At 32.5% G+C, this 13,617-nt stretch overlaps 1 protein-coding gene across 5 annotated transcripts; it reads left to right on the forward strand.

Moving 5' to 3' along the window:
- The first annotated feature begins 599 nt into the window (after positions 1–599).
- On the forward strand, positions 600–11,966 carry LOC101499565 (DNA mismatch repair protein MSH1, mitochondrial-like). 5 transcript variants are annotated; one of them, XM_012720110.3, is made up of 20 exons: positions 626–1,001; positions 1,130–1,227; positions 1,449–1,524; positions 1,736–1,855; positions 2,325–2,393; positions 2,589–2,653; positions 3,417–3,502; positions 4,054–4,218; positions 4,620–4,729; positions 4,843–4,948; positions 5,028–5,103; positions 6,338–6,396; positions 6,564–6,631; positions 6,725–6,898; positions 8,088–8,294; positions 8,398–8,651; positions 8,766–8,909; positions 9,283–9,340; positions 10,783–11,082; positions 11,253–11,966. In XM_012720110.3, exons 2-20 carry the CDS (start codon positions 1,139–1,141, stop codon positions 11,349–11,351), a joined length of 2,325 nt encoding a protein of 774 aa, XP_012575564.1. In that variant the 5' UTR covers positions 626–1,001; positions 1,130–1,138; the 3' UTR covers positions 11,352–11,966. The 5 variants fall into 5 exon arrangements, 4 of the variants coding, with proteins under 4 accessions (XP_012575568.1, XP_012575566.1, XP_073222895.1 ...); XM_012720114.3 differs by lacking the exon at positions 11,253–11,966 and having other exon boundaries at positions 600–1,001; positions 8,766–8,904; positions 9,288–9,340; positions 10,783–10,923; XR_012162515.1 differs by lacking the exon at positions 11,253–11,966 and having other exon boundaries at positions 601–1,001; positions 8,766–8,904; positions 10,783–10,865.
- The last annotated feature ends 1,651 nt before the right edge of the window (positions 11,967–13,617 follow it).

Genomic DNA, 13,617 nt, shown 5'->3' on the forward strand with positions numbered 1-13,617 from the left:
AAACTGGTCAGTATATTTCAAAAAAAAAAAAAAAAGAGGATGTTTTTATGCAACGTATCTTTATTTAACAAACAAAATTGAATTAATGAAAATTTAGAGGCTATGGATAACTTATATAATATAATACATTTATACAACTCTTTTCTCTTTTATCCCCCGCTCTCTTGTTGTATTCATACCTAATTTTCGAATTCTATGTTATTAACATGGAATGCTGTTCTCTATAAGCACAAAAATAGATTCTTTTATTTTTATTTTTTATTTCAAATAGTTTTTATTTGTCGCGAGATACCATGTCTTCATCTCTAGGGTTCCAAGTACCTGGATCAATCAAAAGTTTCCATTCTATCTGAACTGCTCATTTTCAAATGATCTCCACAGTGTTCACAAATATTCATTTTTTATTTGAAAAATTTCTTATAATTTAATCCATAACAACTTTCGAATTGAACCCACAAATGTTTATATTTTTGAGTAAAATCGGCATCATTCAAACTTTCTTTTTCACTATCATTTGTAATAGTTATCAGTACTGTTGCTTAGACTACTATTTGTGACCTTACCACAAAGGTAACTATAAACGTCACTGTCATTATCATTATCATTATATTTGAAACTGTTATCTAAAATGTCACTATCAATACATATTTGAGAACGAAGATAATTCTCAATGCAACTATTAATGATATTTTTCCAATTAGAATTATCAGCTGTACTTGGAAATACATGCATGCTTCCTTGCTATTGCTGGTTGAATAGCCAATTACTCTTCAATTTTGGTGGTGCTCAACAACTTATAAAGGCTTGTTGCCCATGTTGATTTGGTTTGTTTTTGAAAACTTTCTCCATATGACCAAATCGATTGCAAGCTTTAAGAGAAGATATTGTGTTATAAAGATAGGAAAACTTTAAAAAGGAGCCGTAGAGTGATCACGAAGCTCAGAGTAGCAAGTAATGTTTTAGATGATAAAGATCTTTCTCACATATTATGGTGGAATGAGGTAAGTCAATTTAGTTTTTCCCCTCAAACTTTGTAATTTATTTTATTTTATTGTTTTGATCATAAACAACAGAATCTTTTGAGACAACCTTGCTTTATCTTTCTTGGTTCCTTTCCAAATTATGGCAGAAGTTGCAGATGTGCAAAAAGCCCTCAACAGTGCATCTAATTGAAAGGCTTGACTATTCAAATTTGCTTGGCATGGATTGTAACTTGAAAAATGGAAGGTGAGCACTTATAAAATTGATGGCTTTTATTTTTCATTTTCATTTTAATTTTCTTTTTAACTTGGTTCTTAATGGTGATCGTTATTATTTTTCAAACTGTTATCATGTTTTGTTCTTCCCCACCTTTTTCTTTTCTCTATAGAAAAGATTTGTTACCGCCTACATAAGTTGATGGTATTATTATGAGAAATTGATGGAAGAATCAAATTTTGTTTGTGCAGCTTGAAGGAAGAAATACTTTACTTGGAAATGTTGCAGTTCAAGTCAAAATTCCCGCGCCAAATTTTACTCGGCAGAGTACGTTATATTTATACATTTGATGAGAGTTTGGTCAGGCGTTGGTGGATTTATGTGTTTAGTCTAAAGGAAACAAAATTGCGATTCTCAACAAATTTCTGTTTACTCTTTTGCTTGCACAATACAAACTTTGATAATTCTCTCTATATACTCTTTAGGTAGCTAACTTTCTTTTGCTATCTCTCTCTCTCTTTTCCCATTATGTGCTCAGGTTGGGGACTTCTATGAAGCTGTTGGAATAGATGCTTGTATTCTTGTTGAATATGCGGGTTCAAATCCCTTTGGCGGTCTGCGAACAGATAGCATCCCCAGAGCTGGTTTCCCTGTTGTGGTATTGGCATTTTTATTCTCACGCATGTTGTGTATTTTTATCTTCTGATGAGAAAATTTATATTAATGCACTGACTGGTTGTGCTTGTTTTCAAGCTGTTTAGTTTATATTGGTAACTGTAAAGTGATACAGCTTCTGTAACATTTTTTTTATACCTTGTGTTTGTGCAACAAGAAACAATATACATATGCCATTCTATGAATATTGCTAGTCCATGAGTGGTTATTGATGCTGAACTTTTGTTAATGGTTTGTGACACCTTGATCGATATTCAGAGTGTTCATTATTTTGCTGATGTGAGCTTAATTTTTTCACCTAAACTAAATTTTAAAGGCGTTTTAGTGTTATTTTTTATGTTGCGTGCACCAATAATGATAAATTTGTATGTATTTCAATACAACTATGGTTCAATTTAGTTGCCGGTTTGTTATATATTTAAGGGTGTCTTTGGTTTATTCTTTGGTCACAGAATCTTCAACAAACTTTGGATGATCTTACACATAATAGTTATTCTGTGGTGAGTGCAGCAATTCAATGGGTAGTCCACTTTCCCCTATTTTAATTTCATCATTACATGATTGAGTTTATCCTATCTTCTGTTGCCTTTCAATTTATATCGTCCTTCAAATGAAACCCAAAATTACTAGCCCCTATTTATGCTGTTTGTATGTTGTTGTTAGGATGTTTGCCGTGTTAACGGATACTCATTGCTTACAATTTTTTGGCTTGACAGTGCATTGTGGAGGAGGTTCAGGGCCCAGCTCAAGCTCAATCCACGAAACGCCGTTTTGTATCTGGGTAAGCACACCATTCTCTATATGCCAGCGGTCTCTGTCCTCCTTCCTTCTCTCGTATGTCAATTGGTGGAGCTTGCTTTGGTGTGATTGAGGAAAAAAACTTGTCTTTTTCTTTAATATTTGTTTTATTTGTGATTAGAAAGTTGATGATCCGTGGGTATGTTTCTATGTGCCTTTTCTTTTTGGATAGGAGAAAAGTTTCGATAGATAGAAAGAAAAAACATATTGGTTCTTTTGGTAGAAAAAGAATAGAAGGGTATGTGGACAGAGGTTAAGGTATCCTCCTTAACAAACAGAGTCCAACTCAAAATTGGAAATAAGCAAGATGTTTGCGGTATATGGTTTATGTTGTCAATTACATTAATATTATAGTAGTAATATTTGTATCTATTTTAAGCTACCTTACACGATGCTACTATTTGTCAATTTTTTCAACTATATAGAAAATTGTCTCTTTCTTTTTACTTGACATTCTCACTTCTTGCTATCTTTATGACTTTAAACTTTTGTCACTGTCTCCTTTTTCTGTTGGTCCTAACCAGCTAAGACAACCTCTATTGGAATGCTGTATGCTTGTGCATGATAGTGTCTGCGAGCTTTTTATAACCATAGATTCGTAATTCCAATCACCTTTTGAAGATTTATTTATTGTAGAGCTCATTGAAATGAATTGTTTTCTTTTCCAGATAACTTATAATATTTTATAAAACAATTTTGGATTTTCTGAGTATGTTGTGTGATTGACTTAATGTTCAAACTTTCAGGCATGCTCATCCGGGAAATCCCTATGTATATGGACTTGTTGGGGTTGATCACGATCTTGACTTTCCTGAACCTATGTCTGTAGTAGGTATGGGAGTTTTTTTTGCCTAATTATACTACTAATTAGATTATTAGAATTTTAATATTCCAATAGCAACTTATATTAATATAATTTATAACTGGTCACTTCATTTCTCGTTAGCCAATTGCATAGCATTAGTTTTGTCTTACTTTTGCTGCATTTTGATGAGCTTTTTATATTAAATTGGAAAAACCATTAAATGCCAATGTTGCAATTTGAAAGGGTTTCTCATTTGGATAAAGTGGTCCATTGATTATTTATTTTGTTTCTGATCTATTGTTCTGCTTACAGAACTTATTTTTCATTGCTGGTATTGTTCTGTTATTCATGTCATTTTCCTAAACACTATGTTTTATCATAAAAATATAAACTTATGAATATATGTAAGATGTTCCTAATTTGTGAGAAAATATGTGTCTTTTGTTGGTATATCATAATCAGAGGGGGACAATTAATTGTTTTAGTGCTTGCTTCTGATTATTCACAATTCTCCATTAATAGTACATCTTTGAACTACATTGGAATGATCAATTTCGACGACGCCTCTTTTATTATAGGCATTTCTCATTCGGCAAGGGGATATTGCATTAATATGGTCCTAGAGATCATGAAGACATATTCTTCAGAAGACTGCTTGACAGAAGAAGCAGTTGTTACTAAGCTTCGAACTTGTCGTTACCATCACTTATTTCTGCATACATCTTTGAGCAGGAACTCTCGTGGTTTGTACTTTCTTATTCTTTTTCTTTATCTTTTTATCATAAAAGTTAGACCAAAGTTCCTAATATTTATACTCGTGTATGGTGACTTAACATCTACGACATGGCAAAGCTCATATCATTAGAATTACATACCCCATGCTGTATCGGGATTCATCATAGTGAATCGAGATTCTTCATAATGAATCGATGACATTCATGTCCAAAGAGATACATACTAGAGCTTCATATCGATTAGATTCGATTCATTATCGAATCAAGATACCACTCGCATGTATCTTAAGATACTTAACCATGCTTGATTTCCTGTGAAACATTAGGGACAATTTCTCCTATCAAACACATGTATGACATATTTGTAGTTTCATGCATCCTTTTTCATGTATTTGAGTAATGTATTTCAGGAACGTCTAGTCGGGGAAAATTTGGTGAAGGGGGCCTCTTGCGGGGAGAATGTAGATCCAGACATTTTGAATGGTTTGATGGAAACCCTATTTCTGATCTTTTTGTCAAGGTATGATTCTAAACAGGAAATATCTCTTTTGCATTTTTTTATTTAATTTTGAATGTAATGCATATAAATGAGTTGTGTATGATTCTTTTTATGTATTTCACTTTGGAACATAGGTAAAAGAGCTTTATGGTCTTGATCATGATGTTATGTTTCGGAACGTAACGGTGTCTTCAGGAAATAGGGCTCAACCTTTAACTCTTGGAACATTTACTCAAATTGGTTGGTATCTTAACACGTTGATTATGCTCACTAGTCTTTTTCTTTCTCATAAATAAATCTGCATCTCCTGCGTTTTTAGGTGTCATTCCTACAGATGGAATTCCATCTTTGTTGGAGGTCTTACTTCTACCACATTGCACTGGATTACCAGTACTGTGAGTAAAGTATTCTTATATTTTTTATGTATCAGTTGAAAATCATTCCGTGCTAGTTATTGCCAAAGTCGATGTTTAAAATTTTTGTAGTTACTATTTTTGTTTATTCTATCTTCATCCTTTTCATTATATATCATGATACACAATCTAGTTACAACCGGGATTTCTTCTTTTTTAATTAGAGTAAATTACTTCAACCTTTTCTTCTATTTACGTTTCTTTCACAAAATTCCCTCTATTTCTTAAAACACGCATTATACTTACACCACTCTTTTTTTTTTCTTTCTAATTATGCTCACTTAATTCTTTAACTGTTAATTTTTGTTTTGTAAAATCGATAAAAATACACTTATTAAGTTATTACATACTTTGACTTAATACACAAGAGCGCCCCCCTCAATTTTTGAAATGTTACATAAAAAAACCTCATATTTTATAACTACATTAAATCATTTTCTTAAAAATAAAAATTATTAAATACTTGAATAATAATAATTTAAAAAAAAATTAAAGTAACCCCTAATTGTTTTTTTACTTCAAAATTCTCGTAAAAAAAATCTAATAGAAACTAATCACATGAGTTAAATCTACTTTTACTTTTAAATTTAATTTTTGATGCTTTCCCATCTAGTTCTCCTAAAAGCTCCCGTGTTCCCTCCTAACACCCAAAATAATCACAGAAAAAGGAAAAATGTTGGAAGGGATTTCAGGTCAGGCATTATTATGTTTATCAAAGTTGTAGGATGTGGATAATATTGTCTTGCTGGTAGAGACTTAAGTGTCATATTTTAAACTTGTTTATATTTTGCAATGTTCGGTAATTTAGATAATTGTGTTATTCATTGTCTCATCTCAACTGTACCAAAATTTTCAATTTAAATTATTTACCTCCCTTGTTCTGCTTATTTCTTTTTATTTTAGATTCAATAATTGAATATATCTCAAATTATAGTCTTTTGGTGATTTATTCTGGATCCTGTACCAAATTTATGTAAGTGTCTGTTTACTGTTTTAAACTTGTTTATACTTGGTGATTTTTGACCATTTAAAGAAATAAACAATTCATTGTCCAACTGTACCAAAATGTCACTTCAAATTATTTTTGTCCCCTGTTCTGCTTCTGGCATTTTATTTTAAATTTAATAATTTATGTAGCTCAATGTATAGTCTTTTAGCGATTAGTTTTTGATTCCTTGCCAAATTTCTCACGTTGTCTGTTTATTTGGGTTCTCAGGTATGTTAGGGATCTTCTTTTGAACCCTCCTTCCTATGAGATTGCATCCAAAATTCAAGGTGATTTTCAATTGTTATACTCTTTGTTTGCTTCTTAATTCAACTGTTTTTTCCAGTGCACAGTTTATCTCAGCTTGTATTGTACTTTATATAAAATAATATAATAATAATATTATGATATTTTATACTGGATTTTGGACTCATTGCTTTCTGCGTTTGTTCGGCAGCAACATGTAAACTTCTGAGCAGTGTAACATGCTCAATTCCAGAATTTACATGTGTCTCTTCAGCTAAGGTTATCTATTTACTTCTGTTACTTGTGAATGAGGTTCAAGTGAAACTTGATGCATGCTATCCTAAATAGGTGCATGTCACGACTATTGTGCAGATTGTAAAGCTACTTGAATGGAAGGAGGCCAATCATATTGAACTTTGTAGAATAAAGAATGTCGTTGATGAAATTTTGCACATGCACAGAACCCCTGAGCTCCAAGAAATAGTGGAACATTTAATTGGCCTCACATGGGTGGCTACTGGGTTAGAAATTGACCTCAAAACCTTGGTGAGCCCCAAAACTTGGATTATTTTCCTTTCATTTTGTTTAAGGAAATATATTGTTCAAACAACTTATCTAAACAACCACAACCTTGACATTTCTTGTGTCTGAGGCACATTCTACCCATCGTGCCTCTCTACACCTTGTGTTTGAAGCACAAACTTTGAATACCCGAATCAATTTTACGCCTCTACACAAATAATATCAAGAAATAGATGTTATAATGTATGACGCTCTAACTCGGGTGTTGTCAAAATAATTGACAACCAATAACACCTTTACTTTACATAATTTCTACACCCCAAAATTTCCTTCCCCAGTTTGGTCATTGCTTAGTTATTGTTCAAACAATTTCTTTGGTACCACATTGACATTCTAGTGCTCCTTCTTCACGCCTCCCACTCGAAATGAACCAAGAAGAGGTACGGTTTTGTTAATTCGACCGTGCTGTGGAATGAAGCCATTGCAGTGCCCACTTAATTGTTCTGGTTTCTAGGGTTTAAAATTGGGGCAAAACGGACTGCATGAAGCACAATAATGAAGAAGATGGTGACATTTGTTATTTCAACTGAATTTTACATCATGACCGTTTAAGCCACGTAAAGCCCCTGAAAGGCAGATCACTAATGTAACAGACACATGCATTTTTTAAACAAAATATGGAAAAAGGAAAACGTTGTTCATGTTTTAAAAGGTAAAGGACCTAAATGATTAAAAAAATATAAAAGGTTAATTTGTCAAAAATAAATAACATAAAAAATGACTGGAGCAGTTTTTTCTAAAACAAAAAGATGTCATAAATAAGTAATACTTATAAATATATAATAAGCAAAAATAAAAAAAATTATTAAACACTTTATATAAATCATTCATTTTTTATATATGTTTTATGTTCGATAAATAAGCTTTAAGCGTGTTGAAAAAGTAAAGTATAATATGTGCTCCCCAAAACATGACTAGAAACACTACTTAGGGATGGGCTAGTTGGAATGATCATCAGCCTTAATTTGGCAATAATGTTGCATAACAAAAGAAGAAAAGCCTTGTTTTAATAATCAATGAAAATTTCCTGGCACATTATGAAAAGTTTAAATTTAAAATCCAACAACCTGATGCGATTTCACATCCAGCAACCTGAAGAAAGAAAAAAACATTATGAAAAGTTTAAAATCCAAATGTTTTTTTCTTTCTTCAGGTTGCTGGATGTGAAATCGCATCAGGTAAGATAGACAAAATAATATCTCTAGATGGTAACAAAGATCAGAAAGTCAGCTCCTTCACAGCTATTCCCGATGAATTTTTTGAGGATATGGAGTCTGAATGGAAAGGTCGAGTAAAAGCAATCCACATAAATGATGTACTTACTTCTGTGGACGAAGCAGCCAAGGCCTTGCATTTAGCAGTAGGTCTCTGTAGCTAACACCTTGTCTATAGCCGTTTTCTAGTAAAGTGTATTTCCAAGAGACATGTTATGTTTCATTTATACCGTCCCAAAAATCTTTCAGGTTACTGAAGTTTTCGCTGCTGTAGTTTTTGGACTAAAAGCTTTCGTACGGAATCATAATGTAGAAATATTTTATTGTCGAGAGCAGAAGGCAGTGTGGTTCAAGATTCCATATCATTGGTATTTATCGACACTAAGCATTGGTAGCCCCGGAGAGGAACACATTGAACAGCTTAAGTATGCTGTAGATTCTAAAGGTAGAAAGGTAGGTGATGAATTGTTTACCACTGGGATGGTGGAGGATGCGTTATCAAGGTGTGTTTATTAAAAGATAAAACTGGTGTTTTATGTTTTTTATTTTGAAACTTTGTCAAACACTTCTCTTTTTCCTTTTTTAATGATATGTGCTGTTAAAACATTTTGGTTTAGGTACCATGAAGCAAATGCCAAGGCAAAAGCTAGAGTTTTAGAACGTCTAAGAGGACTTTCTGCTGAATTGCAATCCCATATAAACATCATTGTCTTTTCTTCCACATTAGTTGTGATTACCAAAGCTTTATATGCTCATGTGAGGTTTGTAAACATCTAAAGTTGCTTCTTCTTTATTTTTGTTGATAAAAATTCAATGGTATTTGGCCTGGTGGCGTGTTGATGTTTTTTTACTAACCACTGTGGATTTCATTGATCTTCAAAATATTAGCTTTTTCATTGGATATTAATTTGATCAATCTGTCAATATGTAGCGTGCATTGACTGAAACATGGTTTTAAGGGTCACTTAAAATCATTTGATACTAAAATATTGAATTGTCAATGATAGAGCTGCACTACTGTATCAATTTGCTTCATCCGTTTATTTTCAAAATGAGAAAGAAGTACCTAAATCATGCAATCATTCTTGTCGTCTTGCATGTGTTATGCTAATTATGTTTGTTGTTATCTTGCAGTGAAGGGAGAAAGAGGAAATGGGTTTTTCCTACAATAGTAGAATCCCAGGGGCTTGAGGTAATGTATAACAACTTGATGTCTTATGGGAAAATTGCATCAAATATTCTGTTACAGGTGTACTATTTTGATGCTTACATCAAATATTCTGTTCTATCATGTACAAACCATTTTGGTTTTGCACGATAGAATGCTCCTCTGTTAGTATATCTTGAAATTTATAACGCTACTCCTGAATTGCTGCAGTGAACAAAAAAGGAGATAGAGATCACCTTGTTGGAGATGTCAAGGGATAACTCTCCTAAAAACCTACGAAATTAGGTTGTTAGGCCCAAGAATGAACGTAAACCTTTTCACTGATGGATGGACTTTGTTAATGAAATCCTAATCAATCATTAGATTTTTCTAGATCCCTTTATTTTATTTTATTTTTTGACTTGTTTGAAATGGATGCATTGGTGAAATCACGATTCAGGATTGAAACAAGTTCATTATACAACATTAGTGTCTGATTTCAGAGAGAAAATCAGAGGAAGTGATAGAATATGAGAGAAAGTACTGAGAAATGATAATGGCCTCGCAAAAATTGATATTTTAACTGACTCTGATTCTTGTTTCACATTTAAAGTTGTTAGAGCTAGTTAGAAATGCGGTCTTTGTTGGCTTAACAAGCTGTAACCAAATTGTAACTGACAAGTACTTAGTAACTATAACAGAATTGTAATAGTTACAACACGTGCAATCAATGTGTGAAGCACTTGTCTACCATTATGTATTCCACCTTTGAGGATGCATCGTTTTATATTACTAGTTATCATTGTAAGCATTCTCAAAAGTCCCCTTATATTTGGTTTTGGTAAAAACAAAAACAGCAAATCACAAATTTATAATATTTAACTAGATCAAAAAGTCAGATTTTTTTTAAAGATTAGTTAGCATTCTATTCCTGCGATTTGTGTGAGCTATCCCCTTAGAACCATGCTGCTTACCTGCATCTTCATATGCCTCTAACATGTAAGTAATGATCACAGTCAAAGTGAAGTTATTACTGTATATGTCAATAGTGCTGAATTTGGCTTTGGATGTAGATTGTGATCCCATCAGATTGAGTTCTATATACCAGACAAAGGATAGATAATATGCACAGTGAAATGAAGTGCAATAATAACTTTACCATCTGATGAAATAGGGAGATGCTAATGTTCTTCATACTTCATAGCAATTGAGCTGAATTAATTAGTTGATATTTGTTAGTGACAAATATGAACTCAAGTACATATAGCTCTTTTTGTAAAGAATTGTAGCCAAGTATTTTCTTCCATGAGGGCTGACTGACATTCTGTGAGGTGGTTGTTTTTAAACTATGTCTTCCAGGGAACATTTACGTTGATGCGTAATATTTAGTGTGTTCTAGCCTATCATCCATTTGCTATCTGTTCTTTATTACTAACTTGTTTGGATTCATAATGCGATGAATGGGCTTTGTTGATCTGTTGTTGCAGGATGGGAAGCCGCTGGACAAAAACTGTGAGATGAAGATGGTTGGTTTATTACCATATTGGTTCAACATGGCAGAAGGAGGCGCTGTGCATAATACTATTGATATGCAATCATTGTTTCTATTGACAGGAGCAAATGGTGGTGGTAAATCAAGTTTGCTTCGGTCAATTTGTGCTGCTGCACTACTTGGGATATGTGGACTTATGGTTCCTGTTGAATCAGCTCTGATTCCATATTTTGACTCCATCATGCTTCATACGAAGTCATATGATAGTCCAGCTGATCACAAAAGTTCATTTCAGGTTTGCTATTGTTTCATTCTTTGCCCTTAAATCATATCATATAATGTTGATTGCTATGGAATTGAAATTTCACAAGTATTTTCCTTAAAACTATATTTTTTTCTGTTGCTTTATGGAATTGAAATTTCACAAGTACCTTACTTCCTATTGTTCTTAATATCTGTTTACAGGTCGAGATGTCTGAACTTCGATCCATCATTACTAGAACCACCAAAAGGAGCCTTGTGCTTGTTGATGAAATATGCCGAGAAGCAGAAGATGCAAAATGAATTTGTATTGCAGGCAGCATCATTGAAACTCTTGATAGTATTGGCTGTCTAGGTATTGTATCTACTAACGTGCTCAAAATATTTACCTTGCCGCTTAACATCAAGAACGCTGTGCACAAAACAATGGGCACCACTTGCATTGATGGACAAACAAAACCTACTTGAAAGCTGACAGATGGTATTTGTACAGAAATTATTGCTTTTGATTGTACAGATGGTATTCCTAAGATTGTTGCCAAAAGAGCTGAAGAGCTTTATATGTCACATTATGCTAAGAAACTGCCTTTTTGTCAGTTGTGTTGATGACTAACAACAGCTTATGAGCAACAATAGAAATCAAAATATAAAAATAATTGTCCAGAGAAGGTATGTACGGACAATTTAGTAGTAATCAAAATATAAAAATAATTGTCCAGAGAAGGTATGTACGGACAATTTAATAGTATTGATGGAGGAGAAGAGTTTGTTGAACAATTTGGTTTTCATTGAAGATACATACGTGTGGTTGCTTGTATAATTTGTAGAGGAAATGAAAGGAAATATGTCAATTTATGTGATAACTAGCGGAGATTTAGTTTTGAAGCATGCAATTAGAAGGGTATTTCTTCATCTCTATCATAGGTTGTGTGTGTGACATCTTATCCGTAATGTCACTCGCAATGTCAATAATCCCTTATTCACAAATTTATTTAAGAAATATATGTTGGTTGATTATAAATTGCATAATTTAAGAGAAAATGTAATGAAATAGACGGCTTGGAAGATAATGTTTTAAGTTTTAGATTTGTATGAGAAGGAAATGTGGGCTACCGCACACATAAGTGAGAAGTTTAAAAATTATTTGATGTAACTCTATATTTATACTTCTACCCTCACACTTTATACAAATTATCCATTTTATTTTATTTTTTTAAAATTTTTTATTTACCTTCACTGAATTCAACTTTGTTCTAGAAAACTTAAAAAAATTTCAAAACTCGTGTGTTTTAAAAAATTTGATAATTGTGTACCGGAATTTTTTTTTTCAACTGTGTTTTGATATGATTCAGGATTTAAACCCTAACTTTCATGTACTAGAATTTTTTTTCCAAATTTTTCGGCACACATCTATTTTTGTAAATTTGATATAATATTCCGATTTTTAACAAGCGAGTGTATTTTCTTAAAAAAAACACAAATTCTTAAAGCAAAGAAATACTTTTTGATAAAATATTTAAGTCGTAACACAATGACAAAAGTCAACAATATTTACAAACACGGAAATAGTTTTTGAAACAAAATTCTAAAGTATTTAAACATCAAAATACACTGGGGTATGAGACCTATAATAGATAGCTTATTTCTTAGAGGTATTCTCGGCAGACACCTGCATAAAAACACTGCCCCAAGAATATCTACTTTTCCCACGTCACATTAAAAAGTGGTTCATTGACCCATCAAAAGAAAAGTTAACAGACATTTTAAGCATATATACAATCTTCCAAAATAAAATAAATACACCCACAAAAGAAAGACATCTAGTCCATATGCAACCACCTAATATGACCATGCTACAAACAATATACAACTCGAGTGATCTCCACACGTCACGCAAGATCCTCATAACACAGCTTCGGTCAGGTATGTCTAACTATATGTCCGTCTCCAAAGTACTAACCCGTAAGACGATCCTGGTTCTCATCTGACGGCAAAACTCATATTTCCACAATAATTGTAAAGGGTCACCAACCGAAATTAACAAATATCACGTAACATTTAAATTTCAAATGCAACAAAATAACCTTTCAACTTAGCATACTCCTTGAAAGGGTTTTCATATGCCAAACATGCATAAAACAAAGTTGAAAAATGAAGTTTTTAACAAAACTGCACTGTCGTATTCGAATACAATGCTAATTCATAAGTCAGTAGCAAAAATGGAGTTCACAATCCATAACATCGAATTTTGCAACTGTAACATCCCGCTTTTTCGAAACATTAACTAACAGAATTCTAAACGTAAAAATACAAATTCGCTTTTATTTATTTATAATTATTTTAAATACTCGTTTATCCTAAAATCAGTTAATAATATTTTTAGTTATATTTTCAAAAATAAAGAATCAAAATATTTACAATCACTAAAAGTAAATTTAATACGTTAAATAAAAGAGACTCCTATAGTCAAAACTATTGATATTTAACTACCCCAAACATAAATCCTAGTTGGTCATAAACTTTGGACTTGTGGAAAAACTCACCCAACAAGTCTAACCCCGATACAAAA

This window comes from Cicer arietinum, chromosome 3 (genome assembly GCF_000331145.2).
Source record: "Cicer arietinum cultivar CDC Frontier isolate Library 1 chromosome 3, Cicar.CDCFrontier_v2.0, whole genome shotgun sequence".
NCBI classification, from domain to species: Eukaryota; Viridiplantae; Streptophyta; class Magnoliopsida; order Fabales; family Fabaceae; genus Cicer; species Cicer arietinum.

Excerpts from the sequence above, each read along its gene's own strand:
- LOC101499565 (XM_012720110.3), top strand. The coding sequence starts at position 1,139 with ATGTGCAAAAAGCCCTCAACAGTGCATCTAATTGAAAGGCTTGACTAT. Across the intron at positions 3,503-4,053 it reads TGAACCTATGTCTGTAGTAG|GCATTTCTCATTCGGCAAGG; the intron begins GTATGGGAGTTT and ends CTTTTATTATAG. Across the intron at positions 4,730-4,842 it reads TTTCTGATCTTTTTGTCAAG|GTAAAAGAGCTTTATGGTCT; the intron begins GTATGATTCTAA and ends TTTGGAACATAG.